The sequence below is a fragment of the Squalius cephalus genome (genome assembly GCF_949319135.1).
Source record: "Squalius cephalus genome assembly, chromosome: 15".
Lineage (NCBI taxonomy): Eukaryota > Metazoa > Chordata > Actinopteri > Cypriniformes > Leuciscidae > Squalius > Squalius cephalus.
This window is the reverse complement of record NC_137136.1, coordinates 25,902,600-25,925,261: the sequence shown is the minus strand read 5'-3', so window position 1 is coordinate 25,925,261 and position 22,662 is coordinate 25,902,600. Positions and strand designations below refer to the sequence as shown.

General features: G+C 40.6%; 1 protein-coding gene across 2 annotated transcripts in view; it reads left to right on the top strand.

Moving 5' to 3' along the window:
* The window catches only part of grb10b (growth factor receptor-bound protein 10b), a 146,092-nt gene extending 140,805 nt beyond the window's left edge, over nucleotides 1-5,287 (top strand). For both annotated transcript variants that reach the window (XM_079895808.1, XM_079895809.1), the window contains exon 17: nucleotides 242-5,287. In XM_079895808.1, coding sequence (XP_079751934.1) covers nucleotides 242-388 — 147 coding nt within the window. In that variant the 3' untranslated portion in view covers nucleotides 389-5,287. The remainder of the gene's footprint in view (nucleotides 1-241) is intronic.
* The last annotated feature ends 17,375 nt before the right edge of the window (nucleotides 5,288-22,662 follow it).

Sequence of the window (22,662 nt, the reverse complement as noted above, 5' to 3'; positions counted from 1 at the left end):
TGTAAACATGTCAGCATGACTTCAATTAACATATTCAGCCAGAATCTTTTCAAACTGTAGTGCCGCCAGTTGAAAAAAAGCTGTCTGCAGAATCCAACGGTTTAGAATATTTTGCGTATTTGAATTGCATTCATTGAAATTGCAACCTGACACATTTCAGAATGCATGAAGCAGCATCTGCACATACAATGTTTTTATTACTGACTAATCGTCTTTTACTGACTAATCGTCCCTTTTCCAGTGTGAAGAAGACGGTCAAATGTTTTTGAGCCTCGACGATGGCGCCACCAAATTCACGGACCTGATCCAGTTGGTGGAGTTCTACATGCTGAACAGAGGAGTTCTGCCTTGCAAACTTAAACACCCTTGCACCACTGTGGCCTTATGACCTCCATATACCTGATTCCGCCTAAAGACACTAAAACACTAAGACGGCGTGTGCTGTGGTGTATTGCTGTGCTGCTGGGCTGGAGAAAAGCACACTGCGAGAGCCCCTCTCTATCAAGAAGAGAGAAAATCAAAACAACAAACAGGACCAGCAAGAAATAAAGGAAATAAAGCTTGTGTGTCAGCGCTGATGAACCTCTCAGCCACCTGCACACTCGACCGTGGCCAGAGCAGGTTCTCAGGACAATCAACAATCATCCGGAGGGAGTTTTCAGGATCCGCGGTCTGAATTGTGCAGATGCGATAGTGGTTTGGGAAGACCAGCAGAACACTCTTGGAACACATATTTGATTTAATTTTGCACTCATGAACCAGGAACAACCAAGCTATAGCAATTGTTGCTTTCATAAATTAAGCAGGTTTGATTCTACAATGTCCTGTGAGATGTAGACAGCCGATTGGAGTTTTCAGTACTGTGAAAAGACTTTTCCGTTACAATTGTGCTTTCTATCCTTTTCATCTGTAATCATTAGAATATTTAGATTTTTTTTTTTTTATGTGCTCATTGTCTTGAGAACAGAACTCGCATGCATAAATGCATTTGGCCTTTTTTTTTTCTTTTTTTTTTCGTGTTATAGTTCTTCCTCATCACAAAACATAACCTGCAGCACTCTCTACTGGCCATACCAAGAAGTAAAGTGTCACTCCTTCAAGGAATGGTTAACCTCAGAAAATTTAATTGGGTTATTTACTCACCCTACTGTTGTACCAAAATCATATGACTATCTTTTTCCGTAAAATGGAGATATTTGTATTTACCATATTAACTGTACCATGGCTGTCAGTTTACAAAAAGGACAAAAAACATCATGAAGGTATTAAATACGACTCGTCTACTATGTATCAAGCCACGCGACAATGTCATATTCAAGACCAGCTCATTTAAGTTCAGGCCAAGACTTATATGAGTATATCGAGTCTGAGTCAAGACCAAGACCTGAAGAGGGTTGAGACTGAGAAAAGACAGAGACCAGAAAAGAGTTAAGTCTGAGTCAAGACCGAGTCCAAATGCTCCTAAGACCAAGACCATGAAAATATTAATCTGGTTATGATTTTGACATTCTTCACCTCTTGCCAAACTTGTGTCTAGCCTACATTCGCTTCCTGAGTAAAAAAAAAAAAAAAAGATTATTCTTCAAAACAAACAAACAAACAAACAAACAAAATCAACAGAAATGAGTTTGTGAAGGACATAAAGGTTCCTTTCAACTATTCCTCCAAACACGAGTAAACATGGCCTTTAGGAACGGTGCCTTGATTTTAAAGAGAAGTCTGTTGAGTTCAGTGAAAATAACCACTAAACCCTCAGCTGGGAACTTCGCTGTGGGTCGCAGTCTATCAGGAGCTAGATCAACAAACTGTAATCTTTATAACTGCTGTCATCGTCGGTCCCACCTCCAGTCCGGTTTGTTGTTATTTTTCTCTCCATGTTTCGAAAGATTGTTTCGAGGACAGCAACACTGTGAAGCCCGGGCTAAGAACACCCACAGAACGGCGGGGTTCAAATTTCTAATCTGCCTTTTCCATGGTACAACGGACGTGTAAAGATTTTTTTTTTTTTTTTACTTGTGACACAATGTAAAGAAAGAGCCTTGAATTTAGTATGTACCTATGTTGTATTAAACTAGATTGAGAGGGCACAGCCACCATGTCTCCAAGTTTACACAGAGACCAGTATATAGATAAATGCAAACGACGCAATCATTTTAAAGTATTGCTTCAACAAATTTATTTATTCATCTGGATTTGATTACTTGAAATTTAGTTTCGTCGGTTTTTTTTTTTCTCAGCGCTGTTCGATACTATTCTTCCACATTTTTGTGAATTTTTCAGACCTCAGTTAACAGGACCCCCTTTCTTGACCCTTTTAACACGAATTCTTCATCAGTATCCCACTCTAGAACACCATCTTCATGGATCTTATGTAGACATACAGTACAGTCTGTTCAGTGGGTTGTACTGTTGTGTATCTTGCTTTCGATCGTTGATACGGCACTATCTTGAAAACACATCTTTCTGAAAAAAGTTTCCAGTGAACAAAAATGCAAAAACACATTATCTAGGACATTAAGACAGTGCAACCCATTAAACAGAATATTGTACATATATCCCTGACAGCTTTATTTCCATTCACGTTAATTGAACTATGGCGTCTACACAATTAAGGTCTATTCCTAGCAAATTTCCACATTGTCGTGAGTAGTTTTAATTGTCACAAAGTAACATTAAGCTGTTTGTGTTTTTTAATCCAGTTCATAGATGTATTCTAGGATACATATATTTTGAGTCGGATCAGTTAAGTAAGGGATAATGTACAATCAGCGGGCTTTTATCACAAAAAAAAATTGCGCAAAAGGCCGATCCTGAAACAAGGGGTTTAATTTGCGATAGTAACCGGCTGACTGTACATTATGACTCTTATTACACAGCTACTTACAAATAAAACGTAAATAAAATAAATAGACGTGAAATATTGATTTATCAAAACTATTTGATTACGTGACAAGGAAGAGATTGGCCAATCAGTATTTTAGAGAACCGTGTAATAAGGTAGTACTTAGACCTCATTGGATGATTTAACCACAGAAATAGGCTGCAGGGCTTAGGTCAGCGCTATTAGTATTCACTTGAATTTCTTTCTCAGTGTCAGTTAAGTTAGTTCAAGCCTTGTTTGAGGGTGAGTGTGTGTCAGTGTTGATTTAGCTGCAGTTTGGGTGGGTCTTACGTTCACCAAAAGAAGCAAGCACATAAATGCATACTCACACAAGCTTTGACATTATTGTCTTTATTTTTCAGGGTTTGATAAGTGAAGCTATACAATCAGTCAGCCAAGGACTAAACTAACTTTCAGTTACGATGCTATTGATTTGCATATTCTATCTATATCTATATATACGCATGGATTCCACACGGCCCAGATGTGGGCCGACACTATGTTGCTGTCTGGGCTATTTCTAGTGTAACAGCATGACAGGAATTTTTCCGCCTGGTTCAGACAGATGGATGTATTGAGTTGGGAGGGTATATGTTTTTGTTCTGAAATCATTTAACAAGTAAAAACATGATTTGGGGATTTTGCCAGAGAGGAAGTTTGCTATATGTTACTGGTGAATCACTTGTGTGAGTAAAATTGATTTGTAGGTAGTCTGAGTAGCATTAGCGCTTAGCTTGCCTGTCTATTAATTGGCTGTTGTCTTAAGTGAGTGTAAGCAGAATGTCTGTTCACAATCCAAATACTCGGGGCGTCATTTCTGTGTTAACACAGTAATACACTTCAATCACGTTGTCTGTACAAGTTAGCCTCATTTCATTTGCAGCATTGTTTCATTTTGAAATATATCATGTAACTTAACAGGACACTATAGTTACACTCCATTCATGTTGTTCAAGTTTATAGATACCACACTGAATTTTTGGATGCAGAATTTTTTTTTCTTCCAAAATGGCATATACAATGAAGAAACTTGACTTATTTTAGTGCATTTTTTTATTAGTTGGTTAAGTGTGTAAATATTGAATCTATTCTATTTTATGTTGCTTTGTCAAGCTAATTGACCTTAAAAAATATGTTATGTTTGCATCGAGCTGATGGAAAACTGGACTTTGTCATTGAAGGTCATTATTAAGCTAAATTGCTGTTTTAAAAACTCACTTATTCTCACAAATACTCTTATTATGAAAACGCTAACAAATGTATGCCTTGTAGATATTATAGAAATGTTTCTTTAATATGAATCAAAGACAGAATTTCTTTGCATTTTCCCCAGTGTTGTTGAAAGGAGCTGGTAGCAGCATTTGCGAAGTGTGTGATCTGTTGAGAGTATATCAGTGAAAGAAACAAATGTCATTTTTATATTTAAAAGAAATGAATGTAACTGGGTTGCTCAGGGTTGAAGTGGAGGCTGTTTAAAAATGGTCCTGTGGACCAGCAAGACTTCTCTGTATTTTTCTTTTTATTAAACTAACAGTGTACTTCTTTTTAATTGAGTCTTTGACCACACCAGACCTCTGTTGTTGTCCCCTGTCCCCCCCTCTCTTTTCTCTCTTGATGAAACTCTAGCCTTCAAGATTTTCTAGTTTCATCTGGATTGACTCTCTTGTATCATATAGCTTCCACAGTTTAATTTTTGGGTGAACTAAAGGGATCATTTACTCACCCTCAAATCATTCAAACTGTTTTTCCCCCATACAGTGAATGGTATGGAACAGAGAAGCTTGGACATTCTGCTAGATAACTCCTTTTGTGTTACATGCAAGAGTTTGTAATGACACAAAGGTGAATAAATAATGACAGACTTTTAATATTTGAGCAAAGTATTGTTTTAAAGCATATGCATATCAGGTGCCTCAAAACCCCACGGCCCATCCTCTCTCTCTTCACTAATGTCGACCTGAGAGGGTGTTCTTACTCAGGTTATAGGATTTGTGTCACGAGTATTAGTTCTGATGAAAGAGGAGGTCCTGCTTTTTATTACAGCGTTCATGTTATTGCATTATACACAAGTAGTAATTTCTTATAAACAACATGTAGGCTACTTAATGTGTAATTTTGTGGATCTGATTTTAATTATTCCTCTTGCCATGAATCATAGCAACATATAACGTATGTAATGTGTGCACTGTAATCCAGAGCAGAACTTCTATGACTTTTTCCACTGCATAATTTATCAGAATGTTTCCCAACGATCAGTAATATTTCCTGAGCTATGCGTGTCTTCTCAATGCAATATATATATATATATATATATATATATATATATATAATACCATGACCGTAAATGTAAGTAAAATAGAAATAAATATGAATCTATGTATTTCAGGGAATGGAACAAACAAACAATTGGGTTGAAAAAAAGGTATCTTCTTTTCAGATTCTGTACTGATAATGTGTTCTGTTTGGTTCTGTAAATAGCTGAATGGCTTACACATTCTAACTGTAACCTTTTCAGGTATTTTTGTACAAATAAGGGACTGATATATTCTGTTTAGAATAAAACATTAATTCATTGCTATATCTCAAGGTGTGTTGATATTATATTAGCATGCAAACATCACACACTTACATTCATATGATTAAGTCATTAGCACTGGTAATGACCTGATTAGCATGTCCGTGTGTAACGTGTGTTGTAGGAGTTTGTAAGATGCTTACTGTTTAGGGAACATGCATGCGGACGAGTGGTTAGAGCAGCTTTTCTGTGCACAGCTGTAATATCTTAGATTTTTACCTGCTTAAATAATCTTACATGTATTGCTTTAGGCAGTTTTTAGCACATTTCATGCAAAGTATTTCATAGTGTTCACACAGGTGTGATGGATGGATGGATGAAAGTTTATTCTAATCTTTGTCAGCAGTATAAATAATTTTAGAGGCCATGTTGGAATTTAAAATGTGTATTACATTGACAAAATTAATTTGAATCTTGAATCATTTCTGCTGCATCTCAAAAATGAACTGTTCAATACATACTCAACAGTGAGCGCTTCTCATAAAGGTTCTAAACGTTAGAGAGTTGTGATTACACTGCATACAATAAGACTATTTGCTTAATTATTTTGTAGAATCACCTGTTTCTGTGTGATGCAAGCCATGTTCATGTCCACTAGAGGGCAGACAATCTCATTATCAGTAAATCATTTCAATCATCATCACCTGGGGTCCGTTCTTCGTACGTGGATTACTCAAGTATCTGGATTTCACTGTTGACGATTTGACATGATACAGGATTGTTTGGTTCTTCGAAGCTCATCCCGGAGTTGCTGTCATAGCAACAAGTTCGTAAGCTCAAACCTGCTTTGGAGCAGGCATATTTCATGTAAACAGGGTTAGATTGTATTTTATTGATGAGTCTTTGACCACACCAGAACTCTGTTGTTGTCCCCTCTGTTGTTTTTTCTCTCTTGACGAAACTCTGGCCTTCAATATATTCTAGTTTCGTCTGGAATGATTCTCTTGCTATTATAAAGCTTCTACAGTTTAATTTTTGAGTGAACTATCGACAGATGACTACTAACTACTAACTAACTACAGATGACTTGAACCGCTCTTATGGGACATGTTTTTGATAAGATTATTTTGCTTAATGCCGACTCATAACAAATCTGATTCACAGATAAAATTAAATGAATGGCCGATTACAACATTTAAATACAAATGTAAAGCCTGTAGCCTACTAATAGTAGAAATCGTGAAATAATTGGGATTCATGTAGGAAACAGTACACATTTTATTTATCTATCCTCCTGAGAACCAGAACATTTTTCCATGTCATTATATTGTTTAGAGCATAACATAAGAATCAAATAGGAAAAAAAAAAAAAAATTTATATATATATATATATATATATATACATAGTGTATGTTATGCTATGTCCTCTGTAGTGGACACCAGCATCAAGTTGTTTAAAAAAATAAAATTACATGTAGGCTATAGGCAAAAACAATGCAATGTTTTTCATTCACCAAATTTTTTTTTAACTAAACTTTGTAAAAAGATGATTCTCAACTATGTTATGAAATATATAATAGAATGAATTGATATAGGGGGAGAGTGGGGTAAGATGAGCCAGTGGGTAAGTTGACCCACCCTCTTTATCTTGGCAACCGTACACTTTTATTGTCATGTGACCATATATTTTGGAACACTCATCATTTCCACCAGACTGAAAGGGAGAAACACATGGGAGGGGTTTAAGACACCCATTTACTTTAAAAACAGTTTTTGGCTTGTCAAAGTAAAATTTTGCATATCAGATGTTATGGCTGTTACATCCAATCAAATTTGTTCAGGTTTAAATATTTATGATCCATATACGACTATTTAAAAGGAAATTTAATTATTAAATTAGTTTTTAAAAGAGATAAATTATCTTTAAAATTTTACATGGGTTTGATTCAGATTCAGCTAGATGGTCAGTTTACACCTAGATGGTGCAACTTACCCACTGACTCGGATCAACTTACCCCTTCTCTGGGAAAAATTGAGCCACAGGAACTCTTTTTTTTTTATATATAATGGCGCTTTTCCACTGTATGGTACGGCTCAGCTCGGCTCGATTTGCTTTTCCACTGCAGTTTAGTACCGTGGGATTATAGAGCCGTACCGAACTGTACCATGCAGTGGAAAAACACCAAAGCGAGCCGTACCAAACGGAACAGCACCATAAGAAGCCATATTTGTAGAACCCTTTTTCATAGATATATTCTGATCATTTTAAATGTTATAAAACATCCTGAAATTACTTTAGATACTTTCATTGTACTTCTGCCTGATTTTCTGATCTTGAGGAACAAAAAAAAGGCTCATCTTACCCCACTCTCCCCTACTATTTTACCTACTATTTTACTTTATGCAATATGTGGGTTAAATGGCCATAAATGTGTAGTCCCATTCAGTTAAATGTATATATACACTGTATCTATTTTGCATAATAATGTGTTATTGGGTTAACATGTAATGAAATAAAAAGTATAATAATGGGAATAAAAATTGGCAACATTTTCATAATATCTCATAGGAATACTGATATAATTTTTTTTCCCTATTCACTTTATTGTGTCTCCCAAAATGCATGATAAACATACAGTGGATATGTATGAAATCAATGTCCTGCTTTGTAAAAGAAAGTCATATTGTGATTAGAAAATGTACTCGGTTACTAACGTAACCACAGTTCTCTCTAGAAGAGGGAACGAGTACTGCGTAATATCTTACGCTAGGGGAAAATCTCTTTTCCGCGAGATATTGAAGCCAAAAATTATCCTTAATTTTGAAATAATGTAAAACGCGTTGCAGCAGCATGCGAACATAGGCAAGACGGCTCACGCGCCTATTGGCTGCCCTGCGGCAACTGCAGCAGCCTATCGAGAGAGGCCCTTCGTGACGTCAGATCCAATGAGGGCGCTTCGCGCCCACTGCGTCACGTCCCACCGAAACGGGCGTGGCTTGGGCTTATAAATACAGCTCGACAGGCTGATAGAATCTGTTTTTTCATCGCCGAAGTGAATCAGAGCGTGTTGCAGGCAAAGATACGCAGTACTCGTTCCCTCTTCTAGAGAGAACCGAGGTTACGTTAGTAACCGAGTACGTTCTCTTACGAGAGGTCTCTCGTACTGCGTAATATCTTACACTAGGGGAACACAGTGTAAAACGCCGTGCGTGCTGAGATCCAACACCAAAGTCCCAAGGGCAGGTGCCCGGGGCTCATATAGTGCATGATCACCAGGGACTCTCAGAGAGTCCGGGAAAGAGGGGCTAGAACAGCATCATTCCTGTACTAAGTAGCATCCTATAAGGAGCAAATTATATCAATAGTGTTCCACACATGCAGGGCGAAAACTCGGCCTGGACTGATGAATATTATGGGTCTTACACACTGCCCATAGAGTTATTTAATCGATCAGCGAGCAGCGCTCAAGCACTTCGAGGAATAGAGCCGTCTAGTAGACGGAGCCCTAGCCTGCGTGATCGTGTTTAACACTCCCACCGGGAGGTTAGCGGGTACCCGTTGATGGCCCACACATGTAGGGACCAAAGCTCTGGGCGAGGATGCCAGATCGAGCCCCTGGCCTGAGAGAGGAGGTCCCTCCTCACTGGTATCGGCCATGGGGCAGTGCTTGTCAGCTGCATCAGAACTGTGAATCAAGCCTGGTTTTTCCAGAACGGAGCCACAAGTAGCACTGAGCATCCGTTCGCCCTGATTCGCTCTAATACCTGAGGCAGGAGCGTGACGGGGGGAAAAGCATAGAGCGGGCAGCGGGGCCAGACGTGGGCCAGTGCATCCCTGCTCTTGGAGAAAAACTCCGGACAGTGAACGTTTTCCTGAGACGCAAACAGGTCTGCCGAATGTCTTCCACAGCAGTTGGACTGTCTGCGGGTGTAGAGACCACTCTCCTGCCGTAACATTGTTTCTGGACAGTCTGTCTGGTCCCACATTCAGGTGGCCTGGCACGTGCGCTGCTCTCAACGAGCGCAGATTGTGCTGAGCCCAGACCAGGAGGCGCTCCGTTTTTGTCCCGGAAGAAGACACACTCTGTCAGTTCAAAACTAGATTAAAGACACATCTCTTTGACCTAGCATTCACATAATACATTATAGACTTCTATAATTCAATGTTAGGCTGCATAGATTAGGTCAGCCGGGAACACTTCCCATAAATCCTGATGTACTCGTTGCATCATGAGAAGAATGGTGTCTACGCTAATTTTAGTGTCTTTGTTTATCCCGAGGTTTTCCAGCAGCCTGCCAGATCCAGGCCGTATCCAGATCTGACGAAGGACCTTCGCCTGGACCCGATGTCAACACAGTGCTGAAGTGCCAACTAGTCTCTCCCTATGGAGGATCCCTTTGCCACTCTACAGATAAAGCGTCGTCGGGAAAACTCAATTTGCGTATCTACCCCGAATTGATAAAATAAAATAAAATTCTGTATAAAAACTATAAGGAAACACCAGTACTTTGTTTAGGCTTGGTTTGTAGGGAATTACAAACCTGCGCACATATATTCAAACGCACTTAACTATAGAACCAATTCTTAATGCGCATGTGAACGCCATCAGCGTTTCTCACAGGTTCGCGTTTAAAGTTTGTGTAGAGAGAATGGTGTCGTCTTAGCGGCCCCTAATTTAATAACAAATGATCATTGCGACGGAAGCGAATCAGTCAAAACTAACTTTAGCTGGAAAATAACTTTATTAAAGAACCGCTATAAAGCCAAAACAATCTTACCTTAAATTATATGTTTATCTCTGTAAAGCTGCTTTGAAACAATCTACATTGTTAAAAGCGCTTTAAAAATGAAGATGACTTGACTTGACTTGACTTGACTCCATCAGCCTGTATAGGTTTCGGGACCTGATACCTCCTTGGTGATTTATATAGGCCACCACTGACATGTTGTCCGAACGGACCAAGACGTGGTGTTCTTTTAACTGAGGACAAAAATGCTTCAGCGCGTTGTCGACTGCCAACATCTCCAGGCAGTTTATGTATAGGAGCTTTTCCCGTTCTGACCACTGGCCGAAGAAGGGTCTGCCCTCGAGCAGCGCTCCCCATCCCGAGGTGGAGGCGTCTGTGGACACCACCTTCACACTCGAGGAAGTCCCCAGGCTTACACCTGACCGGAACCAGTCGGTCGCTCTCCAAGGTTTCAGAGCTGAGACGCACTTCTGATCGACCTTGAGGCGAAAAAGACCGGAGGTCCACGCTCGACGCGGTACTCGTGCTTTTAGCCAGAACTGCAGTGGACGCATGCGAAGCAGACCCAACTGGAGTACTGATGATGCTGAGGCCAAGAGACCCAGCATTCTCTTAAACTTTCTGAGTGGGACTATAGTGCCGCAGCAGAAGGATTTCGCCATGCGCTGAATATTCAGTCTGCGCTGTGGCGATAGTTGTGCTGTCATAGACAGCGAGTCCAGTTCTGTGCCCAGAAAAGATATTCTCTGACTGGGAGACAGTGAACTCTTCGCCCAATTGACTTTGAGACCTAGATTCTCGAGATGTTCGAGTAATATGGTCCTGTGTTCTATGAGCTCTGAGTGTGATCGAGCTAGAATCAGCCAATCGTCCAAGTAGTTCAAAACTCGCATGCCCCAGAGTTTCAGGGGTGCAAGCGCCACATCCATGCACACCGTGAATGTACGGGGTGCTAGGGACAAGCTGAACGGCAGGACTGTGTATTGATATGCCTGGCCCTCGAAGGCGAATCTCAAAAATCGCCTGTGACGTGACGCTATTTGTATTTGGAAATACGCGTCCTTCAGATCTATTGACATAGACCAGTCCCCTTGGCGAATTTGCGTGAGGATTTTCCTGGTTGTAAGCATTCTGAACCGGCTTTTCAAAAGCACTTTTTTCAGCTGTCTTAGATCTAGAATGGGTCTGAGACCCCCGTCTTTTTTCGGTACCAGAAAATATCTGCTGTATAGACCCCCTTCGCTCTGAGCTTGAGATAAAGGCTCTATGGCCCCTTTGCTCAACAGTTTCGCTATTTCGGCTCGAAGCAGATGTGCTTCTTCCTTTTCTACCGTAGTTTCGATTTGCGCCACGTAACGGTGGGGACGTCAAGCGAACTGTAGCGAATAGCCTCTCTTTATAATGTTCAGCACCCATTCTGATACCCCGGGAAGCTTTGCCCATGCACTTGCATGAATAGGCATGATCTGGGCTCTGGCCGCGACATGGTGACGATCGGAGAGCCCCGGTATGCTGTAACATAGACGCCGTGCTTGCAGCGTTCGAGGCGGGGGGCGCGCTGATCACAGCGGGCAGCCTGCCCGCGCTCGGCTCTCTTATGGCGGCTTGCTGAGAGAGAGCGAGCGGGGCGAGCCCCGTGGGGCTTGTCATGTCTGTGAGTGAATGTGGGCGCGGGACAGCGGGCACATTTACACTGAAAACACCGTCGGCTTGAGCTTGACTGTATGTGTGTTGGTTTCATTTTTACAGAAACCGTGAGACATGCAGTGTGTAGTGTTTGTGGGCACTGGGTCGTGGGCACATTCACTATGTTTAATGCACAATCGACATGAGTCGATTTTATGTGTGCGAGCCCTGTGTGGTGGGCTGTGCTTGTGTGTAGGAATGAGCACTGGGCTGTGTGCATTTTTACTACACTCATAACACCGTCGGCCGTGGCCGGAATACCAGAAATTACACTCTTTATGAGATTCATCTGGGTCGCCGTAAAAACGGCGTTTGTGTGCAGGCAAACGGGCTGTGGTACCGGCTTGTTTTCTGCAAAATACACTGGAACAGTCGCATTTTCTGGAACTGAACGAGTGAGAAGTTTTGGTGGAAGTCCGGCCGCAGCGGGACTTGAACACCGTCATTTTCCTAGGCGGGCTAGGAAGACTTTGAGGCCTCGGGCTTTATCTCGATCTTAGGCCAGGGCCCACGCGGAGGGGGGCAGCGGCCGGCAGAGCGAGAGCGTTGTCTCGGGTCCCGGGCCTGTCGACGCTTCTGCGAAGCGGCGGCGGGCGGAGGCTGTGGCTGGGAGCTTCGAGCAGACTGCTGTTTTGAGCGGCCTGCTGCGGAGCTGGAATGCTTAGGCAGAAAATGTTTCATGGCCTGTGATGTTTTCTGCACCTCAGCGAATCTATCCGCAAAATCCTTGACGGATGATCCAAAGAGGCCGGCAGAAGAGATGGGGGCGTCGAGGAACGCGGTGCGCTCTGAGTCCGACATCTCTGAGAGCGTCAACCATAAATGTCTCTCCGCTACGGTGAGAGAGGCCATGCTCCGCCCTATGGCCTGTGCAGTGGACTTAGTGGCGCGAAGAGCTAGGTCTGTGGCACTTCTTAACCCTCTGGGGTGTTTTTGGGGTCCTTGAGATGTTCTGACATGCCCTGACATTTGTGCTTTTTTCAGTTGCTTATAAACATATTAAGGGCAAAGGTGTAAATTCACTCTATATAGCACAAACAGGACTACCATAATATGTGAGCCACATGTATGTACATGTTTTCATTTTTGAGAGAATAATGTTTATGCATGGTTATTGAAAAAACAAAAAATGAAAGTTTCTGAAATAAGGCCACAAAACACATACTAAATATGTGTAAATAAGACTTTTGACTAATGGATGTTTTTTCTTCAAAATGATGTGAAAATCATCCTGCCTAATCATTCACATAAAACGATACATTGATTTAAGTTTTGTGAAACACTTTTAGTTTGGAAAGCCAATATGCGGATGGGGCGTAAACGATCCAACAGCATCATGCATATTTAGTAGTTCACACCTGATGAGACAATGTCCCTGCATACTTAATGAGCCATTCATTCAGGTGTGTCACCTATAGCTAACTTAAATATACAAGCTTCATAAAAATGATCATTCTAGTAGAAAATTTCAGATGGCATTTTCAGATGGCATATATATATATATACACACACTACCAAATTGGTTCACAGTTGGAAGCATCGCAATTTTTTTTTATTTTTCCACAAATTGTGCTTGCAAATTGTATAATATCCAAGGTAAACATGTCTAGTAATTGTGCAGTTAATTCTCATACTGTATTTTCAGTTTTGGAATATTTATCCTCTCCCCAAATTTGTCACCAATAAAACACAATACAAATTATTTAAAGAAAAAAATATATATTTACCTTTTAATAGTTTGTTTACATCTACCTTGTAAATATATATTTTTTATTAAAAAGGTTACAATTACAACAACAATTCAAGTGTAATCTTTCTTTGTAAAAACTAAAGTATACAAAACGTATTATTTGATGACTTTATTTTTGACAAAACATACTATATTTAACATATGAGCAAAATTGGCAAACAAAAGTTTATTTCATGTGGCAGTCTATTGTACAGTAAAAACTTTATAATCTATTCAAAACTAGTCAACGTCTTTCAAAACTAAAGTATACATTTTATCATACGTATTTCAAAGTAAAGGATTTATTAGTTAGTTGATGACTTTATTTTTGACAAAACACATACAGTATATATTCCTCATCTCAGTATAGCAATAGAGTTTGCTAAAAGCTGTTCATTCAATACAGCAGTATTTGAAAATCGATAATATTTTGTAAAATTACATTTATATTTGCATTTATGTCAAAACCTAGACACTTTTAAACATCAAAATGACATTTATTAATCAGGCGCGGATTTATGGGTGGGCCTGGGCACGTGCCCACCCAGATTGACCGGTGGCCCACCCAATCAGATTAATAAAAACAATTGTAATTTTTAATTTTAATAATAATAATAATAATGAATTAATAAATAATTTCATTTTAATAGTTTCCTGAGGACATTTATGTACAATAGCTACGAAAAATAGCTACAAAAGAAAAATATTATGTCGGCATATCACGTGTCAGTCCAGTGATGCTATCACGCAACACCACTCTCTACTTGCGACTCGCGTGACAAACAGATGAACTTCAGGTTTAAAGCAGCCGCGGAGGGCTGACTGACATGAGTACAAGGTAGTTAAATTCACTACCTACGTACCGATCTGCAATAGTTGACATATTTATCAGGCGTGCGTGTTACATAGGCGTAATTTGCGAGTGGGGCGGGTGGGACATGTCCCCACCACTTTTTAAAACATTTCGCGGCACGAATGTACCAATTCTACAAATAAACATCTCCAGTTAACCAGCAGAGCATTCATTTCGTTCGTTTGTTAAATAAGAGACGATCTAGCGCTGAAATGTGTTTTTTAAATCAAGTGATGAAAGTGCTTGTTGCCGCTGCGATCAGTGGCGCTGATACAGTGTTCTCTCGTGTGGCTCGCGCACACACCGCACTGTCTTGACTCGACGCCCGCTTTAATCCGTTGCGGATACTCTCTATTCGTTCTGGTGAAATCACACATCATAATGCACACGTGTCCCTCCTTGATATACAACCACTGATGAACATAATCAGTTTTGATAAAAAAAAACAAAAAACACACTGGTGCGGACTAGATCCCACAACCTCTGACACTGTTGGCGAAAGTTCTACCACTGGACCATTTAGGTGTACGTTGTCCATATAAGCGAATCTATGTATTTTAGTCACACAACAAATCTATTATACAGCATATATTTGGCTACATCTCATTAAACGACAAATGTAGCATACTATTTAAATCGATGGACATCGTAATGTTATTGTACAATGTACATATATCTAATTTAGCAAAGTTACGCCACTGGGCGTGTATATAAGCTTAAAAAACCGAGGCCCCCCGTATATTCACCAGGCCCACCTATTAATGACATTCTGTATCCGCCACTGTTATTAATATGTATTCGTGTCAAAATGACATATAAACAGATTTTCCTATTCAATTTTGCATGGAAACGCTTCCAAGACACTTGCGTGTCGCGTGAAATATATATATATATATAGAACATATGAGCAGAAATTGCTAAACAAAAGCTTATTTGATGTGGCAGTATATTCTACAGTAAAAACTGTACCCAAATCTAGTCAACAAAATGTTGTCTTTCATATTTCGCCTGACTGTAACGTTGTTTTTATGAAATATTAGGGCATATAAATGTTAATTTGCAGTTTAATGCGTTGCTTATACAAATTTTATTTCAACATATTTCAGTCGATTTCGATCTCAGTTTGCTAAAACATAATCATTCATTCACACACGCAATTTAAATTTAAACTGTCTTTTTGCGAGCTGTGGTAAACAGCGCGCATCTCTGCGGCTGCCGTTCATTCACAGAAACGCGATTCACTTGAGAAGGAAAAAAAACTTACTACTGTATTCCTCAGTCGGATCCTTGCTCCTCGAAATACCCGCACTTCTGAGGGACATTTTCCATTATTATTATTCCTCACAGCGCTGCGAGACGGTGTAAACAAGTAATGATCTGAATAAACTTGTGTTTTCTCGAGCTGATATGGGGGCGTTCACAGGTTTGCATGGATTGCCTCAGACATTTGCGTTTGAATAGCGCACGCTCTCCGTGGGTGGAGTCACATTACATTTGAATGAGCTGTAATGAGCTCGACTGGAATCGCTCTCTTTTAATACAGATTTCACAAGATGAGAATATTTGTTTTTTATATAAATTACTTCATTTAAAAGAAGAGAATCCAAGCTTCATGCCTGTGTGTCTGTATGTCTGTTTGACTGAGTATTCGCTGAGTTACAGTTCATTTTCGGACGCGTTTCAGAATGGACTACACTGACAGAGAGAAGGCAGAACTCGCATCACGTTTATTTTTCTTTATTTGGCAAAAAGCACAACACTTTGTTTTTATTGTGAGTATACACAAAAATAATACACATTTAACAGAATCGATTGATGTATGAAACTTGTTTGTAATATCAAAGTCAACAGAGCAAAATTAATTTCTTTTTAACTGATAAGAAAAAAAGCGAGCTGGTTTCGCCGGCGATACCGCCGACCCCAGGGGGTTAAGTCTGGCACGCTGATAGCTCCCGGTCCTTCCTCAACCAGTTTACGGAGAAGGTCGGCCTGGAAGATTTGCAGGATGGCCATTGAGTGCAACGCAGACGCAGCCTGTCCAGCGGCGGTGTAAGCACGTCAGTACTCTGTGCATGGCTGAGGTCGTACGGCAAGCTCTGGATGGTAGCGCTATCTTGGCACGCCGTCCAGCGGAGGGCGGGCAAAGATGGGCCGCTACGGCTTCTTCCACAGGAGGAAGAGAATGGTAACCCCTGTCCTTAGCACTGTCCACCACGGAGAATGCTGCTGAGACAGAGGTACGCATTCTGGCTGAGAAGAGGGCGCTCCAAGACTTCGCGACTTCTTCATGAAGCTCAGGAAGAAAGGGCGCGGGTCTTGAAGACGGCGGAACGCGGTCCCCTTGAGTGCAGGCTCCACGAGCACCGACCACTCGAGGCCGAGGCTTGCTACGGCTTGCGTGAGCAGACACATCAGCTCTGCTTCGATGCTGGCCCTTTTCCCAGACGGCTGGCGAGCAGAGGGGGCGAGATCCACAGAGCTCGACCAGTCCTTACTGCCTGACGCCAGGATAGAGCAGCTGTCATCCTCCACAGACGCGGCTTCCTCGTTGTCATCCATGACGGAAGCGGCGGCAGACGGCGACCGCTGTCCGGCAGTGAGAGACTCAAGGCAAGGCAAGGCAAGGCAAGTTTATTTATATAGCACATTTCATACACAATGGCAATTCAAAGTGCTTTACATAGAAGAAATTAAAATAATAAAAGAAATAAGAATAATTAAAACAGTTAAAACGAACAGCGGCAAGTGCTCATTCAGTATATGCACAGCTAAACAGAAGTGTTTTGAGTCTGGATTTGAATGTGACTATTGTAGGAGCACGTCTGATTTCCTCTGGAAGCTGGTTCCAGCTGCGGCTGGCATAATAGCTAAAAGCGGACTCGCCATGCTTAGAGTGAACCCTTGGTATTTCTAGCTGATGTGATCCTAATGATCTGAGTGATCTGTTGGGCTTATATTCAGTGAGCATATCTGCAATGTATTGAGGTCCTAGGCCATTGAATGATTTATATACCAGTAATAGTACTTTAACCCCCTGAGGTCGGCTATCGCGCCGGCGCGATAGGCTCGTTTTTTTCCGTATGAGTGCAAAAAAAAATAAAAATAATAATAATTAATTTTTATCTTATATGCTTGTGTTATACATCAATCGATCCTGTTTAGTGTGTATTTTTTTGTGTATGCTCATAATAAAAACAAAGTGTTGTGCTTTTCGCCAAATAAAGAAAAATAAACATGATGCGAGTTCTGCCTACTCTCCGTCAGTGAAGTCAATTCTGAAACGCGTCCGAAAATGAACTGTAACTCAGCGAATACTCAGTCAAACAGGCATACAGTCACACAGGCATGAAACCTGAATTCTCTTCTTTCAAATGAAGTAATTTTTATAAAAAACAAATATTCACAGTTTATATAATATGTATGTAAAGAGAGAGATGTCAGTCGTTCTCATCTCAGCTAATTAAGTTTTAATGTGACTCCGCCTACGGAGACCGCGCTATTCAAACGCAAATGTGAGGCGATCCATACAAACCTGTGAAACGCCCACATCCGCTGGATAAGGCCGGTGAAACACTGGATGCGTGGCGTTGTCTCAGCTGCGTGGCGTGTCCGTTTTTATTTCGGCTCCCATGTTAACAGTTTAGAGTTTGCTCACTGCCTGTGTGAGACGCGCGTCTCAGGCGCGGCACGAGCCGCGTGGAAAACGCGTGCATTCTAGAAATAGAACCGACGCCTATTTTTCACGCGACACGCAAGCGTCTTGGAAGCGTTTCCATGCAAAATTGAATAGGAAAATCTGTTTATTTGTCATTTTGACACGAATACATATTAATAAATGTCCTTTTGATGTTTAAAAGTGTCTAGGTTTTGACATAAATGCAAATATAAATGTAATTTTACAAAATATGATCGATTTTCAAATACTGCTGTATTGAATGAACAGCTTTTAGCAAACTCTATTGCTATACTGAGATGAGGAATATATACTGTATGTGTTTTGTCAAAAATAAAGTCAACTAACTAATGAATCCTTTACTTTGAAATACGTATGATAAAATGTATACTTTAGTTTTGAAAGACGTTGACTAGTTTTGAAAAGATTATAAAGTATGTATGTGCATGCATATATATATGTGTGTGTGTGTGTATATGAAGAGTTCAGATGCAAAAGCCTCTAAATGCCATCTGAAATTTTCTCCTAGAATGATCATTTTTATGAAGCTTGTATATTTAAGTTAGCTATAGGTGACACACCTGAATGAATGGCTCATTAAGTATGCAGGGACGTAGTCTCACCAGGTGTGAACTACTAAATATGCATGATGCTGTTGGAGCGTATACGCCCCATCCGCATATTGGCTTTCCAAACTAAAAGTGTTTCACAAAACTAAAATCAATGTATCGTTTTTTTGTGGATGATTAGGCAGGATGATTTTCATATCATTTTGAAGAAAAAACACTAGGCGATGACATCCATTAGTCAAAAGTCTTATTGCCACATATTTAGTATGTGTTTTGTGGCCTTATTTCAGAAACTTTAATTTTTAATTTTTTCGATAACCATGCATAAACATTATTCTCTCAAAAATGAAAACATGTACATACATGTGGCTCACATATTATGGAAGTCCTGTTTGTGCTATATAGAGTGAATTTACACCTTTGCCATTAATATGTTTATAAGCAACTGAAAAAAGCACAAATGTCAGGGCATGTCAGAACATCTCAAGGACCCCAAAAACACCCCAGACCCCAGAGGGTTAAAATCAATCCTAAATGTAACTGGGAGCCAGTGTAAAGACCTGAGGACTGGTGTGATGTGTTCATGTTTTCTGGTTCTGCTCAGAATCCTGGCGGCAGCGTTCTGTATGAGCTGCAACTGTCTTATGGTCTTTTTGGGAAGGCCAGTGAGGAGTCCATTACAATAATCCACCCTGCTGGTGATGAAAGCATGCAAGTTTCTCTAAGTCTTGTCTGGAAACAAAGCATCTAATTCTTGCAATATTTTTCAGATGATAGTATGCTGATTTAGTTATTGCTTTGACATGACTACTGAAACTAAGGTCTGACTCTAGGGACACACCGAGATTCCTTACTTGATTTTTAGTTGTTTGACCCCTAGAGTGAAGGTATGCATTCACCTTGAGAACTTCATCTTTGTTTCCAAACGCAATGACTTCAGTTTTGTCTTTGTTTAACTGAAGAAAGTTTTGACACATCCAACTGTTGACTTCGTCAATGCATTGGCACAGGGAGTCAATGGGGCTGTAATCGTTAGGCGATAGGGCTAAGTAGAGCTGTGTGTTGTCTGCATAGCTGTGGTAAGCAATTTGGTTCTTTCTCATTATTTGGCTCATTGGGAGCATATACAGGTTGAACAGGAGTGGTGCAAGAATTGAGCCTTGAGGTACTCCGCATGTCATGGATGTCCACTCAGACTTATGGTCACCTATACTCACATAATAACCTCTCCCATCTAAGTATGACCTGAACCATTTTAGGACTATCCCAGAAAGCCCCACCCAGTTTTCCAGCCTGTCAAGAAGTATGTTATGATCAACAGTGTCAAATGCAGCACTGAGGTCGAGTAGTACCAGCACTGATAATTTGCCTGAATCAGTATTTAAGCGAATATCGTTTATTATCTTTATGAGCGCTGTCTCTGTGCTGTGGTGCGGTCGGAAACCAGATTGAAAATTGTCAAAGTATCCATTCAAGCTCAAGAATTTGTTCAGCTGATTGAAGACAACTTTTTCAATGAAAGAAGTGAGACATTTACCACTTCTAGGAGATCTGCTTCTAAACTGTTTAACACACTTTTGAAAAATGATGTGGGAAGTGTGTCAAGAGCGCAGGTTGATGTTTTAAGGTGCTGTACATTTTCTTCCAAAATTTTGCCATTAATTTCTTTGAAATCAGACATAGTAACTACTTTCTCAGGTGGTTTGATCTGTCTGACCTCAGTGCAACTCAAGGATGTGCTGATCACCTTTCTGATATTACTGATTTTCTCAGAGAAGAAAGAAGCAAACTCACTACACTTGTTCTCTGAGAGCATTTCACTGGGAATCTGGCTTGGAGGGTTTGTCAGTCTCTCTACAGTAGCAAAAAGAGTGCGTGTGTTGTTTAAATTACTGTTTATAATATTTGAGAAGAAAGTCTGTCTAGCTTTGCCTAGTTCCATATTGAAAGCATGAAGGCTGTCTTTGTAGATGTTATAATGGACTACAAGTTTAGTCTTCCGCCACATGCGCTCTGCTTTTCTGCATTGTCTTTTCATATTTTGCACTGCTGTTGAGTTTCTCCAAGGTGCTTTTTGTCTGCCACTCTTCTTCCTGACTTTAACAGGAGCAATATCATCAATTATACCTTTAACTTTTGAGTTAAAAGAATCAAGGAGAAAATCAACAGAGTCAGCAGATATACTTGGTGTTAAGGATATAGCCTTCATAAATAGTACACTAGTGTTCTCATTTAAGCATCTCTTCTTGACAGACACAGATTTAGCTTCAATGGCAGGAGAGATCAATATATCAAAGAAAATACAGAAATGATCAGACAGTGCTACATCCTTAATAACAATTAATGAAATGTTTAGACCCTTACTGATGAGTAAATCTAGAGTGTGTCCACGATTGTGTGTGGGTCCATGAACATGCTGAGTCAGATCAAAAGTTTTTAAAACAGTTTTGATTTCTTTTGCCATATTGTTTTCTGCATTATCTATGTGAATGTTAAAATCTCCAGCAATGGCAAAACAGTCAAACTCTGAGGTAATTGCTGATAACAGTTCTGTAAAGTCCTCAGCAAAGGCTGGAGAGTATTTTGGAGGCCTGTAAATAATGATAAGTAAAATGCGTGGAGCACCTTTCAACACAATACCCAGATATTCGAAAGAAGGGTAATTCCCAAATGATATTTGCTTACATTGATAGATATCTTTAAAAAGAGCAGCTAGACCCCCACCTCTCTTAACAGCTCTGCAGACACTCACAAAAGTAAAGTTCGGAGGGGCTGTTTCATTGAGGACTGTTGCACTGCAGCTGTCTTCTAGCCAGATTTCATTTAGAAGCATAAAATCCAGGTTGTTTGTGGTTATTAAATCGTTGACTAGAAATTATTTATTTTTAAGTGAACAAATGTTTAAAAGTGCTAACTTAACAGTCTTACTTTTTGTCCCCACATCAATCTTACTTTGACGTGTAATAGGCACCAGATTAGTTAGGTTTGCTGCACGGCTATTGAAGGCCTTAGACTTTCTATCTTGTAATAGAGCAGCAATAGAGAAAGATACAGGCACACTGGGTTCCCGCTTGTTCTGTAAACATTTGAGAAAGTTACTGTTATCAGAGCGGGGACCCAAAACACATCACTGAGAGCTGGTATCAGTTGTTTTTGGTTCACCTCGAGCAGAAGGAGGATGGTGTGGGCCCTGGCGTTGTGGCAGAGGCCGAAGAGCTCTCACAGGAGGGGGAGGGCGAGCTGGGCCCGCAGGCTTTGGTGCGGGTGGTAATGGTGCCTGTCGTTTTTTGGTTGGTATCTGGGGGCTTGCAGCAAAAGAGTGGGATAGTCTGGTTCCAGCATACACCAGTTCTTCCATTTTCTGTGAGAAACACAGTAGTGGCGATGCTGGAGAGAGGGAGAAAGTGTCTGGTGAAAGGGGCTGTTGCTCTGGTGTTATAGGAGGCTGTGATATGCTGTCCTGGCTTCCCTGGCTGTTTTCCAGGAAGTCGTCCTTGGGTGCTGAATCTTCAAGCAGTTCTGATATGTCTCTCTGTGGGCAGGGCTCAGCTGAGATTGTGTCCGTGAGCAGAGGTTGTTGTGGCGGAGTGGTGTTATCATTGTCCTTGTGTGATATGTCAACCGCATGTCCATTTTGCTGCTGAAGTGAAGTCCCGTGGTCATTCATACTGTGTCCATGTGTGTGTGTGCCGCTCAGACTGAGTGGATTGGCACAAACTGCAGAAGGATGATTGAGGGAGAAGTAGAAATTGTCCTTTAACACTCTTGAACCAAGTTTGTTTGGGTGATGGCCATCCCGATGAAAAAGTTGTCTCTGACTCCAGAAAAGATTGAAATTGTCAATGAAGTTTACTCCTTTTATATTGCAGGTTTTTTGCAGCCATGTATTTAGCCCAAGCAACCGTGAGAACCTGTTTGTTCCTCTTGCTGGGAGTGGTCCACTGATGAATGTTTGAACTTTCAGTCTTTTAAGTGTTTCAAAAAGTTCATGGAAATCCTTCTTAAGG